This window comes from Arvicola amphibius, chromosome 4 (assembly GCF_903992535.2).
Source record: "Arvicola amphibius chromosome 4, mArvAmp1.2, whole genome shotgun sequence".
In the NCBI taxonomy this organism is placed as follows: Eukaryota; Metazoa; Chordata; class Mammalia; order Rodentia; family Cricetidae; genus Arvicola; species Arvicola amphibius.
In genome coordinates this window covers 67,818,016-67,834,388 of record NC_052050.1, presented here as the reverse complement: position 1 = coordinate 67,834,388, position 16,373 = coordinate 67,818,016, and the positions used below count along the sequence as shown (strand labels likewise).

At 48.6% G+C, this 16,373-nt stretch overlaps 1 protein-coding gene across 1 annotated transcript in view; it reads left to right on the top strand.

Moving 5' to 3' along the window:
* Fstl4 (follistatin like 4) overlaps positions 1-16,373 on the top strand; it is a 415,999-nt gene that overhangs the window by 373,999 nt on the left and 25,627 nt on the right. Inside the window, exon 7 of the mRNA XM_038329093.1 lies at positions 5,816-5,936. Coding sequence (XP_038185021.1) covers positions 5,816-5,936 — 121 coding nt within the window. The remainder of the gene's footprint in view (positions 1-5,815; positions 5,937-16,373) is intronic.

Sequence of the window (16,373 nt, the reverse complement as noted above, 5' to 3'; positions counted from 1 at the left end):
GCAGGACAGACCCCACATAGCCTGAAAATCCCATGTAAACAAAGACACCAATGAAACATGAGATCCTGGTGGCTTAGAAACCACCATCCTACAGAACTAGCAGTGTCTTGAGTGGCAGCAAATTTTGATGCCCTTCCTTTCCAGCACATGCCATAAGGAAGAACATCCTAATTTACATGTCTCCCCATCATACCTGAGTTCATTATGTGGCATGAACCATGTGACCCACGGTGATGACATAGGGATGGAGGACTATGGGAGATCTCCTTTGCAGGTCACAGGCATGAGGGGAGAGACTGACTCCCAAAGCCAGTAGTCACCCAAGTCATCCAGTGACCACCCATGTCCCCAAGGTCTTGAAGAAGCTGGGAGCTTTCCTTGCAGTGCCTTCTCATGTGCCTCTGACCCCCCTCGCTTGGACTTTAGCCTGAAGTGGGCAAGACAGTCCCAGCCTAGGATGCCTAAACCTGCATAGCTGCTCTTTTCGGGCTTCAGTGGCCACCCAGGATGGTGTTGCGATATCCTTAATAAAAAGATCGGGAGCAAGAGGACAGGCTTGGCAGATCCCTGCAGAATGCCACATCTGTTCTAGGAGGAGCTTGGAAGAATAAGACAGCACAGAACCCCTGACATAAGTGGTCAGCTATAGAAACCTGGCCAGTTGGGTGGGTGGGTATGTGCACACGCATGTACTTTCTCATACTCAATACGTGTGTTTGTGTGGATGCTGTGTTTACCAACACATGCGTGGAGACCCCATTTGGTCTGGATGCTAAACGTGATTCAAATGTCTCTGAGTGTTGGCTACTATCAGGCTGTGAGTTGTCACTCAGTATAGGACCACACTGTCTGATTGTGTAGGCAAAATATAAGGATGAGTAATGGTTTAGGGGCTAGAATCAGGCCATGGACTCCTGCTGACACCCTCTTGCCCAAAGAGAGCCAGGAGTGCTCCTTTGGTTGGTTTGTTGGTTTTATGTGTTCATGTTTTGTCTGCATGTATGTACGTGCACCATGTGTATGCAGGAGACCAGAAGAATGTCAGATCACCTGAAACTGGAGTCAGAGATGGTGGGGAGCTGCCATGTGGGTGCTGGGACGTGAACCCGGGTTCCCTGGAAGAGCAGCCAGTGCTCTTAACCACTGAGCCATCTCTCCAACCCCTCAGTGATGCTTCCTGAGAAAGCAGAATTGGAAAGTTCTGGATAAATGCCTCCAAGCTGAGCTTCAGCTTGTAACTTTGACAATATGGTTAAGCTGAACTCTGGTGTCACCTGGAGTCCTTCTGTTTAACGCTGAGTCACCAAATAGTCAGCCGTGGTGGCTCATTGTGACATTACCTATTCCTGACTCTCGTGTGTCACTGCGGAGGCATCCCCCTCCTCCCTCCCTGCTTAACTACTGTTTAATACTGAAGTCTCATCTAATTACTTTCTTTAATAAGGGCAAATACTTAGAAAATCGCTTTTTAATAGACAAACATCGTGTCTTTAAGTAAAATTGTCTCCTTCCCAAAAAATGGATGTGCACCCATACAAAGAATGGTCTAATCTGGCATCTGTTTATTTCTGGAAGGAACTTTGATTTTGCTAATACATTTCTATGTATCAGAGGGAAAAAGCTATCCATAAAAAAACAATTACAGAGATGCAATCAAGCATTGATAGCAGTATTCAGACACATCTCAGGAAGTATTCGGAGGAGAAAAGATTGCAGGCTTAGTTTTATGCAGCTTCTTATAAATCAATGTTTAAAGTAATTCTCTCACATCCAATGAGGTAATTTGATTTCTGCAGCCAGTATTCATATCCAGAAAACAATATGCATTTCGTGCTGTAATTATATGATGTCTATTGTTTTAGCCTAGAGAGATTATTTTATTTATTACAGAGGCGGGCTCTCCCTGAGCTGATACCACAGGCAGTGATGTGCTCCACACTTACCAGGAAAGCTATAAGCATCTGCCTGGCTCTCGGATCCTCTCAAGGCTGGTTCAGCCCTTCCCACAGGCCACTGCCCCAGGGGTGTGCTCTGCCACAGGGAACAAGGACTTATTCTTGAGAGACAAGAGAAGCAGGCAGAGGTTAAAAGACTCTTTCAGGGGCGTATAGTCAACAGTTTGGGGGCTCTGTACAAGGACATTTCTATCTGCTGCTGCCCTGAGCCAAACCTTATATCCATCCTAGATGCACTGACCTGAAGGATGCGAAAGAATAGAATCTCTCAGAGAACTAAAGTAAAGGGTAGAGAATAAATAGACAGGAAGTGGAAACAATAAGACCAGACCTGGGTAGGTGGCTCAGTCAGCAGTGTGCCTTAGGTTGATGAGGACCTAAGTTCAAACCCTGGAACCCATGGCAAAAAAGGCAAGCGTGGTGGTGTGCTTTGTAACCCCACCACTAAAGAGGCAGAGACAGGGGGATCCCTGGCCTCCTAGCACATTCACATCAGCAAGCTCTGGGCCAAGGAAGAGATCTCTTTAAAAAAAAATCAAAGTGGGTAGCACCAATGTTAACCTCTTGCTCCGACGTGCACCTACATACATGTGCACATGCACCTGCACACACACAAACACACATACACATGAATACTTGGGACCAACCCTTTGCCATTCTGCCAGCCACTTTGTTATATCCACTCCCATGTTTGGGCCTTTCGTGGCTAATCGATACTTGATCAGTTATGAAGGCAGGAGGTGGACACCCCGATTTTCATACCAAAGAACCAGACCAGAGCTGTATCCCTGCAGAAAACCTCACTCAGTGGCTTTCTACTCCCTCGAATACCACCAACGTGAAGTGCTGCACTCAGCTCCAGGGACACAGCAGTGACCAGAGTTCAAGCATCCACCCCCCATTGAGCTCAAGTCTAGTGTGTTTCACAGATGATGAACACAGTAACACAAAGAGAGGGAGGATAGAGCCTTGGGGTGGAGGTCAGATGAGACATGAGCACCCCTGAAGGAGACAGAGATAGATAGCAGCCGCCGAGGAGGAGGGACCGTGAGTGAAAAGTTCTCCCAAGCAGCGGGAATCAGGGCTGGGCACAAGGAAGGGAAGAGGGGAAAGAGCTGACGGGGCTGGGGCAGTGCGGCCACAATCATCCAGGTCTGGGTGAGGACGGGCGCCATCTGGCGTTTGCTTGAAAAAGCCTGTTCTGTGGGAAGCTATGTGGGTGAGCAGGCTGCCAGGGGGACAAAGGTAGGAGGTCTCTGCTCCCCAGATGCGACCATGGTGGCTGGATTCAGGGTGTCCTGATAAAGAGGGTAAAATAAATCAAATATTTTCAAAATAGATCCTACCGACTCACCCCACGGGACTGAGTGTCTGTTTTATGTTTTTCCCCCAGAGAATAAAACAAAGTGATGTAAACCTGGAGCTGTCCAAGCCCTTTGTGTAAATGGCATAGCATTTGCATGCCTAAGCATACCCTCCCCTAAACCATCTCTACATAATGTGTACAGTGTCACATGATATAGATGCTACACAGACCGTTACTATGCTGCCCGCTTCAAGGGGTTGACAGGAAGAAAGTCTGCAGAGGCACCATTTTTTTCTGCTGATTTTCTCCCCTGGTGGTTAAATCTCTAGACATAGAACAGCGGCCATCGGGAAGGACTAGCCACATGCTAGGTTCCGACACAAGTAACCTCTTGAACTCTGTGCTGATGCTAATGGAGTACCACTCTCAGGTGGCTCCCCTGGGAGTTTGACTTTGCACAGCCACCTCATCTGCGCTGTGACCCAGGTGATTAGCAATGCTGAGAAGGTGGGGACAAGAGGGAGGGCCCCAGGAGTCTGAGGTTACCTTCAAGAACTCTGATAGGGCTGTGGTGTGAAGAGTCAAGAAAAATTCAAATGACCTCACATTAGACTCCCAATAAGCAGCTCTGGTTCTGTACTTCGGGATGCAGTCTGCCTGGATCTGACCACGTGGAGCATTGGGTTTCCCTCCCTATTAGCATCCCCGTACGGATGAGCTATAAGTCCCCAACACACACACACACACACACACACACGGGGGAGGGCTTACTCTGGCCTCCCAGACCTCGTTCAGAGGCCTGCCATCCCACTACAGGACTCCAAGAGAAACATTTTTCTCAACACATATTCTGACTCAGGACACAGCTGAGACAGAATATGTCATCCCAGCATTGACCAGCCATTAATTTTTTCATCAGCAACTCAGGTGTGAGCCCTTATGGCTCCATTATAACACAAGATAAGTTGGCTATCTGCTCTGTTCTTTTATTATGGAGACTTCCACGGGATGGTAGGGATGTACTCTCTTAAGCAACGAGATGTTTCACAGTCAGCGTACAGGGCTACAGAACCTTCCTTAAGAGGAGAGCATGGTGGGCCGTTTGTTTGTTTGTTTGCTTGTCTTGTGGTTGTTGTTTTTACTAATATTGAAAGCAGGTGCCATGTTCACTATCAACCTTCCAAACACTGCTTTGTGCCTTTCTCTCATCCTTCATTGGGCTAAGTTAACCCAAAAACATCTTTTTGTTGTTTTTCCCCTCTGAAATACGAGCTCATGTATCCCAGACTGGCCTCAAATGCACCATATAGCTGACAATGGCCTTGAGCCTGATCCTCCCGTCTCCACCTCTGGCGTGCTGGGATTACAGGTGTGTACCATCACACCTGTGTGTGCTCTGGGCACCAACCTCAGGCTCTGCGCATGCTAGGCAAGCACTCTACCCAGACGGCCCCCCCACCCCCCAAAAAAAATCTTTAAAGGGACTCCTGTGGTTGTGATCAGGTCCTGTGGGTATGAGCAGGGGAGAGAGTCATTGCTGCCCGGGCAGAAGCAGTGCATTAAGGAGTGACACCCCCCCAACCCGAGCAGCTGGTGGCCTTAAGTCCTGCTACCACAGTGCCACTCCAGACAAAGGAGGCTCCTCATGTCTCCAACGTACAACCCTGGGCAGCCCCTTTTCTTACCCTTAAGCTGAGGCCGTCAAGGTCTTAATAGTGCCAAGTCCCACATCCTTGGAGATGTCTGGTAGCTATAGCCAAACCTACTGAGGGATTTCCATAGACAACTAAGAAATCGTGAGCCCTAACTTGTCGGCAGCTGGTGCCTGGTAGGACCCAGCTTCATAAACAGCTCTGCAAGAAAGAATACAGCTGACCAGAGAGGTGCTAGTGTCCTGTGTTCATTGGACGCCCTCCATATATTCTGACCCAGGAAGAGCCATCCCAGGAAGCTGCAACGACTACGGAGCCAAGACCTACTGGGTTACTTCCTGTAGAAACCCTGGGAAGGGCTCTTCTGTCTCTCTCATGTCCCTGCCTTGTTTGGGTTTGTCCCATAGTCCCATGAGTTCTCTGTCTCTCTTTCCTTGGGTGACTACGATCCTATAAGCTGCCTACACTCACTCGGAGATCTGGATGGAATCTGAACCATGGTTAAGCAAGTTAAAAGTCCACAGATTCCACCAAACACAACCACACTCATTCAAATGCGTATCATCCTGGTATTGTCAGGCTATCCTGGCAGAGCCAAGGAGCTGACAAAAACCAGAAGACTCTGGAGGCTGAAATATTCACCATCCAGCCCTTTAAGAGAGTTTTCACCCTTTGCTCTCAAATAAGATCATCCCTCCGGAATCAAGCCTTCCACCAGGTGAGCACGCATCCAGTGAAACAAGCCAGCATCCCCGGGAGCTGGAGGGAATTTGATTGCTGAGTAGGAGAGGTCAGGAAGGAGGAGGCACCAGGGAGGGAGATGTTTTTCCTGGAAAACTCGCTTACCAGCTGTCCAGTCTGCTCCACAGAAGCAGATCTCATCATCGTTCTTTTGCCCACAGGACTTCGGAGAGGATGACTCCCTTTACATCACCAAGGTGACCACAATCCACATGGGCAACTACACCTGCCATGCCTTGGGCCACGAGCAGCTGTTCCAGACCCACGTCCTGCAGGTGAATGGTTAGTAAATGGCTCCGTGCATGTTGTCCCCTCCACGCTGCTCCGAGAAAACCTTACTCTCTCTTGCATTTTGTCTTGTTAAAGACATAAACAGGCCATCTGTTGTAATAAAGGGAATGGCTTAGGAAGTGCTGGATTCGGTTTACCCAAGGCGTCCACAGATGAAATGAATCCAAATGCAGGGGGAGGGAGCTTGGGGATGAGCCATGCAGGCAAGTCACCCTGGGCCACCGTGAAGTAGGGGGCAGGTGTGGCCCACGGGCAACATGATACTTTGATCTCTGGATCTAGCAATTATAGAACCTGTGTCCAAGCCACCACTGCTCTTACAGGTGACATGACACCACATCGTTGTGCCATCTAGAAGGCACTGTCTCCTTCAGCAGCCCTTCCCCCACAGGGCCCCATGAGCCTCCTCTCAGCCAGTGAGGATGGGCATGTTTGGAGGGATTGTTTTCACTGGTTCAGGTTCAGTGAATCTTGAAAGCAAGGAGGAACTGACCCCCTCCTGGCTACCCTTCCCTCTCCCACCTAGCAGTTTTCCAAGCCAGAGTCTATGATCGCATTTGTAGCCCGTCCTGATTAAGCACGGTGCAGAGACTACCAAGTGCTTATGCTGTCACCCACTCTATGGGTGGCTTTAAAGGAAAATCACTTATTGTCTGGGGCCATTGTGGAAGTAGAGCCTACCTCCATATCACCCTGCTTGCCCTCTCTGTATAGTTCTACCCACCACCAAAACGAGCTCTGGTCATCCTGAAGTCCCATCCTGAACCATCATGTCCAGAGAATTAGCCTCATCTCACTAAGCCCAACTGTCATTGGTCAGACTTGAAGCAGACACTGGTCCAAGGGACCAGTGAGGCAACTCAGCTCCCAGATCCTCTGTGACAACTGGTGATTGGGACTTCTCCCAGGAGGAAGTGAGGGAGGTGTCAAGAATGATGGCATCATGATATTCACCTTGATTGACCTCAAGGATCCAGAGTGAGGGGCAAGCCTTTTATGGATGACTGGGCATCTTCAGCTTGCCCTGTGTTTATCTTGACAGAGTGTCTATGGGATTTCTATATTTGTGCATGTCTAAGTATTATCTTATTAGAATTTCCCTCAAGCTGAGATAGACCTTTGGAATTTCATATCCGTGTGTCCAGATCAAGTATCAGGGATTCTAGCTAGCAGTTTAACTCAGTTGGTAGAGTGTTTGCCCGGCAAGTGCAAAGTCCTGGGTTTGGTCCCCAGCACCCCACAAACTGAGAAGGTAGAGTTAGGAGGGTCAGACATTCAAGGGCATCCTTAACTATATAAGAATGAGCTTGGAGCCAGCCTGGGCTACATGATACTCTGCCTATTTAAAAAAGAAATGTACCTGGATTTCACCATGCTTAAGTGTTCCTACTTACTATTCCCCAACAGGAACCAACCCAGAGATTCAGGGATCATTCAGGAACTAGACTTCTATGCAGCAGACAGGTAGTAGGGGACACTCCTAACAGAGACTGGTCCAAGTAGAACATATGCTGTGCAGAGAGTGTCACCATTTGACTCTGGCAAGTGATGACCAGAGGCTGAAGGTGACTATTCAGTTTCAAAACAGCTCTACTTTCTGTTCCATCCTCTCAGATCCTCAGGCAGGCTGCAGAAGTACACTCGTCTGGTATCACACAGGCCTTCCATCCAGTCTTACTCCTAAGAGGCCCAGGCACAGGGCTGGAGAGTTGGCTCAGTGGTTGAGAATGCTCCCTGCTCTTTCAGAGGATATAAGCTCCATTCTTAGCAACCATATCCGGTGGCTCACAACTACCTATAGCTCCAGAGGATCTAGCGCCCTCTTCTGGCCTCCACAGCTATCTATACTCACATTCACATACCCTCGCACAGATGAACACATAAACACAAATAAAAATAAATCTTAAAATCTAAAGACTCTAAAGCAAAAGGAGAGAGCTGGGGCTTGTTGTGGCCTTTCCTCTAAGACAAACGTGAAGAGGGGGGAATTCCTGCACAGCAACTTGAGAATCTCCTAGATGTCTCCTCTACTGGAGGAGGCTCTAAAGTCTCCAGATCCTTCATAAATGATGTAGCAGGCCCCTGTGCTGAGGCCCCTGGGGACCTGGAAGGCTAAGCATGGGCTCACGGTGTAAATGGATTCAAGAGTGAGATTCCAGCACCACAGGCATTCCTGGGCTTAGATTGTCCCCGAAGGGGGAATAGACTGCTTGCCTACTATCTTGGCTTCTTCTCTCACTGCTGTGACAAACTGCCTGCTGAGAAAGTAGCTCAAGGGATGAAGGTTATATCTGGACTCAGAGTTTGAGGATGCATTCTCTATTACGGAGGGGACGGCATGGTTGTGGGGTGTGAGGCGGTCAATCCCAGTCAGAAAACAGTAAGAGAGATGAATGGCGATGCTCAGCTTACCTTCTCCTTCGTACTCAGGCTAGGACCCCGACCACAGGATGATACTAGCCACAGTTAGGGTGGGTCTTTTCACCTCAGGTCTTCTCTCTAATAGCATCCTTATGAGTGTGCCAAGACATGTCTCATCGTCAAGCTGACAATGAAGATGAACTACTACACTATTCAGAAGGTCTGGAGAGCCTTCTGAAGAAGAGATTCATAGACCCATGCCCTAACTGTTGAGAGATTCAAGACTTCTCCACTAGCCAAAGGAAGAGTCATTGATAGGGTGGGGAGAGTACGCTGGAAGCTGGATATCTTGTGATCAGTTTCTTTCCTCCTCCATTGTGTGACCTGTTGGACAGCTGGGCTGGTCCTGTCGGGTGCTATATATAGCTCCTGGCACTCATGAAGGCAATTGATGTGGCATGCAACACCCTCATGGGATCACCTCTAAAGTAGGAGGTATGATTACCTCCCAAGGATACAACGTAATGATCTGCTGACCCCAAAAAAAGGCAGGAAGTTTTCAAAGTGCTACAGGACTTAAAGTTCTGTCAGCCTTAGAATGAATCGATGTGCATCTGTGTGGAAAGACATGGAAATTAGGATGTCCTGAAACCATAATTACAGTAGTAACATTTACCGGATACCTACCGTGTGCCTTCCCTATCTTACAGGCAAGGTCACTGGGACTCTGAGAACGGGGGTGACATACCTTACATCAGACATAGCTAATAGCTACAGAAAAACCTGACAACACCCTGGGCCAGCGCCTACCCGGCTATGATGCCATGAAACGGCCCTTAGAGGTCCTGGATGTGAGGTATAGGGTAGGAAGTTGTCAGGTCTTTGCTGTGGTTAATCTGAACTGTACACTCTGGAGAAACAGAAGATAGCTGACTCGCTCAAGGGTCTCCTGAGGAAGGAGGGGACATGGGTAGTGACACGAACCTATTCTTTACATCATCCACCCCATACTTGAGGATATGAAAGATGGCCCTGAGCAGCCTGGGTGGAGTTTGGCCAGTCACCTACTGTGCTGTTGGAAGTCTGCTTTGGTCCCTTCCTGGCCTGGAAGGAAGATGTTGGGGAAATACACGGGATAAAGGAGGGGAAGCCTTAGGGGAGGCTTTGGATTGAACTTAAGCCATAGTTAGTCATAGTTGGTAGACACTGATAACCAAAGCTAGTGGCCGTTTGCTGGGCCTCCAGCCCATTATACAGATATGGGAAAATGGAGGCCCAGAAAAGATGATCATCCAAAATATAGGTTGCTTCTCTCTAGGGCTACACTACTCTCAAGCTGTCTGGTAGCAGAGTTGGGATCCCATACACAGACAGGGCTACCACCATCTTCTGAGATTTCCCCGCTTCCATGACTGCCTTAACCCAGCTGCTTAAAGGAACCCTTCCAGGAAGCTACACTACCTCACACAAATTATTAGTATAACTTACCCATAGCCCAGGCTGCCAGAGATGAGGCCCAAATCCTGACATGATTTATAGCTCCCTGCAAAGCCCCTACATTGCTTTCATGGGAAGAAGCGAGAAATTCAGACATCCATGATTAATCCATTAAATTAAAAATACCTTCGACCTCCCCACAGTTCAGACAAGTAGTGATTCATCCCCAAAACACAATAATCATCTTCAAATCTGCTTATTACTCCAGCTTGGTGCTTTTGTGACTTCTTACTTAAGAACATATTTATGCCGCCTAAACTTTGGCAATGGAGATGATTCCCAAAGAAAATGGACCTTTGTGTTACAGATCCAAATGGGGTGTGGGCCGGTATATGGGAGTGGGTGTGTACACCTGCATGTGGAAGCCAGAGGTCAACTTCAGGATCATTCTTGCAGAGCCACCCACTTTGTTATTTTTGAGACAGTGTCTCTCACTGGCCTGGAACTCACCAAGTAGGCTAGGCTAGGCTGGCTGGCCAGAGAACCCCCAGGGATAGCCTACCTTCCTCCTCCTCCTGGCTTTCTGGGATTCTAAGCACATACCACCACACCCAGCCTTTCTTATTGGGTTCTATGGATGGAACTCAGATCTTCTTCATGCTGGCAAGGCAAGTACTCTCCCAACTGAGCTGTCTTCCCACCCCCTCGTGTAATCGTGTGAAGGCTTTGCAAATCTAAAAGAAAATGTGTTTGGCTAGGATCCCTTAGTTTCACCTTCTTCTTAATATGCAAAAGATGGGGGTCGGTCTTGGGAGATGCATGGCCAGGGACACAGGAAAAGCAGTTGTGTCCTTCCCATGCTTCTGAGAGCTAGCATCTTTGTATGGCTCTGACAGGGACCCACATAGATGCCTCACAGCCCAGGGTTCTCCTCAGGACCTCTCTGTCCCGACAGACTCTACAGAGCTGGCACTGGGTGTGGCCAAAGTGTGTGACTGTGGGGATCAGGGGTGGGTGTAGGCCAAATGCTCACTCAGAGCCTGGGCCTAGCCCATTGGAGAACCTGTTTGGTTCTTATAGGCAGCCGTTGAGTGCCCACCCAACTGACCTATGATTGTTTTGGTTCTTCATGCCAGCTTCATGGTCAAATTTAAGCAAGATAGCGTCCTTGGAAAAACTGCTCGGTGCCAGTATTGCAGCCCAGGATAGAACAGGAGCTAAGGAGACCAAGAGACCTCTGATCCTGCCACCACCCAGGTGCCCAGGATGGCCCACAGGGTCCATTTTCCCCGCCTGCCAAAGCTGATGGCCTAACTGGGCACTGCTATTCAGCTCCACACCAGCTACTCCGGGGAAATGCTGAGGGGACCTGACCCACTAGTTCACGGAGGACCAAGGCAGCTAACTGTTCCCATGAGCCCAAATCCCTGAATGCAACACACAGCCACATGCCCTGCTTTCATGGACATACATAATGTACATACACACACCAGAGCCCTGTGGTCCAGCCAGCCGTTCTCCGAGCTTCATCTCTGCTATACCGCCTCATGCCGGTTCCGTCAGCTCCTCAGTTTCCCTCACAGAGTTACCCGCTTGCCTTCCTGCCATGAACTTGTTCCATTTCTTGTTCCATGGTCTTCTCCCAACCCCCTTACTTACCATACACCCCCATCAATGCATTCAATAATCTCCTCACCCCATTACTTAGTATACACCCCCCATCAGTGTGTTCAACCGATCAACATGTTTTGGCCTGCCACATCCTCATGGGCGGCAATGGGCAAAACTGCTAGGAAGAAATTTCTAAAAAAACAAAACAAAACAAAAAAAAGGAATAAGAAGAATCAGAAGAAATACACACGGTTTACATAGGATGGCAGGACAAAGAAATGGAGAGGGTAGTGTTGATGAAAGGCGGTGGGGAGGTCAAAGGTGAGCCCCAGTTGTTCTGACAAGGGGAGTCTGCCCTTTCCTGAAACAATAGAGTTTGCTTTAAGGGCAAGGTCTGAGCTAGCAGGGTACATTTCAGATGTGTCAGCAGACGGACATCAAGTCCGTGGATGGGTTAGGCTAGCCGAGGAGACCTGCTCCAACTCCAGAATCCAAACCCCAGGGCTGTGAGGTAAAGCCAGCTGAGCAGCTGAGAGGGAGAAGCCAGTAGGAATGGGGAGGGATGCCTGGGGCCAGGTGGAGACAGCACCTTACAGAAATGACTCAGCTGTGTGGTGCAGTACAGACCAGCCGGGGCAAGGATGAGGGAGAGAGCGGCTGGGTCAGGGCAGGCATGTGGAAGCAGTTCCCACGGGGTGACAGTTTCGTGTGGCTGGAACTGGCTGAGGGAGGACTGAGGGATGAAGGAGGAAAGGGGATGAGGTGGGGGAAAAAGTCAGAGGGACAAAGAGCCTCTGTTATGGGGTGCTTTAGAGTTTCTTTAATCAAGGAGAGAGTAGACAGATTGTAGGAGCTGAAGGGAGAAGGTCCCAAGAAATGGAAAAGGTGAGAGGAGAGAGTGAGGGATGTTAGAGGCGCATCCTGGAAGAGGAAGGGCGAGATCTAGGGCTTGAGCTAAGCAGAGCCAAACAGGACATCAGTCTCAAAACACTCTCTCTCTCTCTCTCTCACACACACACACATACACACACACACACACACACACACACACAGAGTTGTGTGAAATGGAACAAGAATGACCAAGAAGTGAGAATCCTGCCCCACTTCCCAGCCTGGGGAGAGGAAGGAAAGGTTCAAACACAGGCCCACAATCCCAGCTATTCAGGAACTGAGGCAGGAGGATCACAAGTTAAAGACCTGCCTAGGCTACGGAGTACAGTCAAGGGCAAGCTGGGTAGCAGTGAGATCCTATCCACCCTCCCCAAAAGAAGACAGCTGAGGCCATAGGTCAGCCGTACAGCACTTGCTTAGCGTGTGTGAAGACCTGGGCTTCATCACACATGCACAGAATTAATTCCACCTAATCAAGTAGGGGGCTAAGTACAGGTTGCCCCTAGGAAGCTGCAAGAGAAGCGGTGTCCTCGGGAGAAAGCCAGGTCTCCAGGGGAGAGGGACAAACAGATAAAGGAACCTCACTGGAGACTTGGTGTGAGAATACAAATTCCAGGTGGCAGAGGGAAGACGTAAGAGGGTGGGCCCGGTAGGACAACATGACACGATGTCATTACAGGGGACGAAGGACACGAAAAGAGCCTGGTGAACCCCACTCGGGTTTGAAGCAAGCTGGGGAGAAAGGAGCATTAGATGTGGAGGCAGCAAGTCCTTCAGTCCTTCTCAGGCTCTCCTCAGGGAGAACTGCCTCACCCTCAAGGAAACCTCCAGACCATCAGAGGGCATGTGTGTGTGTCCCGTCGGTCCACCTCCCCCTCCCCTGCCCCCACGCCCCACCTATGGAGAACCAGTGCCTTGAATTTAGGCATGTATTTCTGTTGAGTGACTCATCCTACACCCTTGACTTTCAGTCAGGCGTCCTTTTGTTCTAAACACTGTCACATATTTTAGTTTAAATCGAGTCCCAAAATGGTCTGGAAAAGCTCCCATCTCAGAGCAGGGCGCGCAGGCGCGGGGTGGGGGGATTGGCGGATTGGGGAGGAAAGGGGGTGTGGTCAAACACACATGTGGTCGGACAGATGATACCTGCTCAAGTATGAAAACGTCTCAGTATGCCCACGCATTCCTGTCAGAGAGCAGAGCAGAGGCCAAGGGCAGTCTCCAGGACTGGTACCGACCACCGCAGGAGCCAGTCCCGTTCCTCGCGTCTCCAGTTCCCTGGACAAATTCTGCGCCAATAAACAGCAGGTACCGCAGACTTCTGGAGGGCAAGTCTCCCCCGGAGGAAGAGGAGAGTGAAGCCTGCTAGGATCTATTCCCCAAGGCTCCCCAAGGAGTGACCCCTCACATTTGCAAAGTTGTTCAGCCATCTTTTTCACACAGAAAGCTCTGCTACTCAACAAGGGACCAGAGTTCTTAGCACTGTGGGCATCAAGCCCGACACCTGGCTGGTATTCCAGAGCTGTCAGCTGCCCGATAAGGGATTGACAGAGGCTTGTAAAATCAATCCAGGTCCTTAGTCAGGTGCTAGGCTCAAAGAGGAGGAGCCCCTCAGCCCCCCACCCCCAATCAATGGTCGAACACTCTGTGATGTCTTGGTTTAGCAAAATGACAAGGAACAATGTCATTTCTCAGTTTCCTCAGCCAGGCATTGAATTTTTTTCCTTACTAGATAAACTCAGAATTATTTTGTCAAGCCCCAGTGGGCTGGTTTTAATTGAAATTAGATTCAGTCCCTGGGTTAATTGTCAGATCTTGTTTGTGACAATGGGAAATCTTCCTAATCAATGGCCTCCCTCAAATTGTTACTTTCTTATACTGTCAGTGGTTTTTTTCATGTGGGTCCAGTCTGTTGTTTGTCTGGTCTGCACTGATCTCTGAGTAAACCATTCACTTGGTCTGCTTGGGTACTAGCTCTTTATTGTATTCATGTAATCGTTATCCTTTTTTGGTTTGTGTCCCAGAGTACAGCTACCTAAAACATCATTGTTCTCTATTATACAGTTACAATCTTAAATATCCCTTTAAGAGAGGGAAGAGATGGCTCAGCAATTAAGAGTACTTATCTAAGGACCAAGATTCCAGGACCCACAGCATGCAGCTCACAACATCCTGTCATGTCAGTTTCCAGTGACCTGATGCCCTCTTCTGGTATCTGAGAGTACCACATGCACATGGCACACATATAGACAAGCAGACACATACATTTAAATAAATATAAATTTCAATCTTTTTCATTTTAAAATGCCCCCATGGGTATTTTAAGCATTTGATCCTCGGGTTTGTGGTGTTATTTTGAAGGCTGGAGAGCCCTTAGGAGATGGGTCTCAGCTAGTGGAAACAGGTCCCACTGTTCAAGGCTTTGACATTGATCCTCACCTTTGAGGGACCACCTCCTCTGCTTCCTGGTTGGTCACAAGACAAAGAGCCTCAGTTGCATCAGAGAGCCCTCCTACCACCGTGCCTCCCCACTAAAGTGAGCGGAGATTCCTTAAGTTGTCTCTGCTAGGTGTTTGGTCATAGGTGCTGGAAACAGCCTCATCCTTTAATATGGCCGTCTCCCTGTCTTGCTTCCTTGACCACACCAGCAAGCTTCAAAGTTGACGTTGCTTCCTTTACTTTCTCCTTTTTCTTTTTCCTGAAAGGAATGGTGCTGTCCCTTCCTTTTATGGACATACTCACTGTAGGAAGAAAATATCATTTTGTTCCTATTTTATTGAGACTCACACACCAAGAAATGGGGTTTGGGTCTCTTTCAAAGATTCTTTTGGTGCCTAGTTAAAAAAAATCAAATGATTTTCTTTTTGGTCGCCTTTGACTTTGAATTATAGATTTCCTAACAGCCACTGAAACAAACTGTACTCAGAGTGTGCTCTGCTAATTTTTATGTATGAGTGTCTGCATGTTCATATGTGAGCGTGGGTGTGCACATGCATCAGCACATGTGTAGAGGTCAGAGGACAACCTCGGATTTTATTCCTTACACTCCTCTTGTTCAGTGATGCTGCCCCATGAACATCTGGGGATTCTCCTTGTCTCTACCTCCCACCTTGCCTTAGGAAAGCAGGATTCCAGATGTGTGCTAATGAGTCCAGCTTTTCTACACGGATCTTTGGAACCCGAACCCAGGTTCTCACGCTTGCACAGCACAGGCTCTGTCCACTGAGACCTCTCTCTAGGCGTCCCTGAAATGCCTAGATTTCAGCAGTTCACAGTGTATTTATGATTCTGATTTACATAGGACTGTCGTGGTTTAAATGAGCACAGTCCCCATAGGCTCAGATATTTGATTACTGGGTCCCAGCTGGTGGAACTGTTTGGGAAGGACAAGGAAGTATGGCCTTGTGGAAAGGGGTGTGTCACTTGGGGATGGGTTTGGAGATTTCAAGAAGCCCACACCATTCACAGCACTCTTTCCCTCTGCCTCCAGCTCTCGGGTAAGATGTAAACTCCAAGGCCACACCTATCTGCCTGCTGCCAGGCTCCCCACCATGGTCCTAGACTCACTGTAAACCTTAAATAAACTCTTTGTTCTGTAAGTTGTCTTGGTCATGGTTCTCATCACAGCAATAGAAAAGTAATTAAAATAAGGAGCAGGTGAGATAAACTCACGGCTTATTCATACATAAACATACACACATATATGAGCCAATTCTACAACCCCTAAAGGTTCCTTTTAAATGATCCATTTCCTTGAGGGTTTTGTCTTTATTGCCTATAATACTGCACCTTCACATTCTTAAACCCCTTGTTATTCTTTCTCTAGTTCAAGCTTGCTCTTCTTACAACCAGGCAGAGCAAAGACTTCCTCATTGGTCTTCCCTTGGCTTTTGAGTTGAGCCCAACATTTCACTTCTATTTTCTCTGGGTTTGCTTGTGGTTACCAGGCAGGCTGCTATGCATAGATGGAGATCTTGCCTGTGGTTGCCAGGCAGGCTGCTATGCTCACTGATGAGCTCACTGATGATGCTCTGGACAGGTCCTCGACCAGAACCCTGGTTCTCTCTAGAGACATCTCAAACCACCCATCAGCCTCAGTACTCTGGGCCTCCAAGCTCCAGCTCTGTG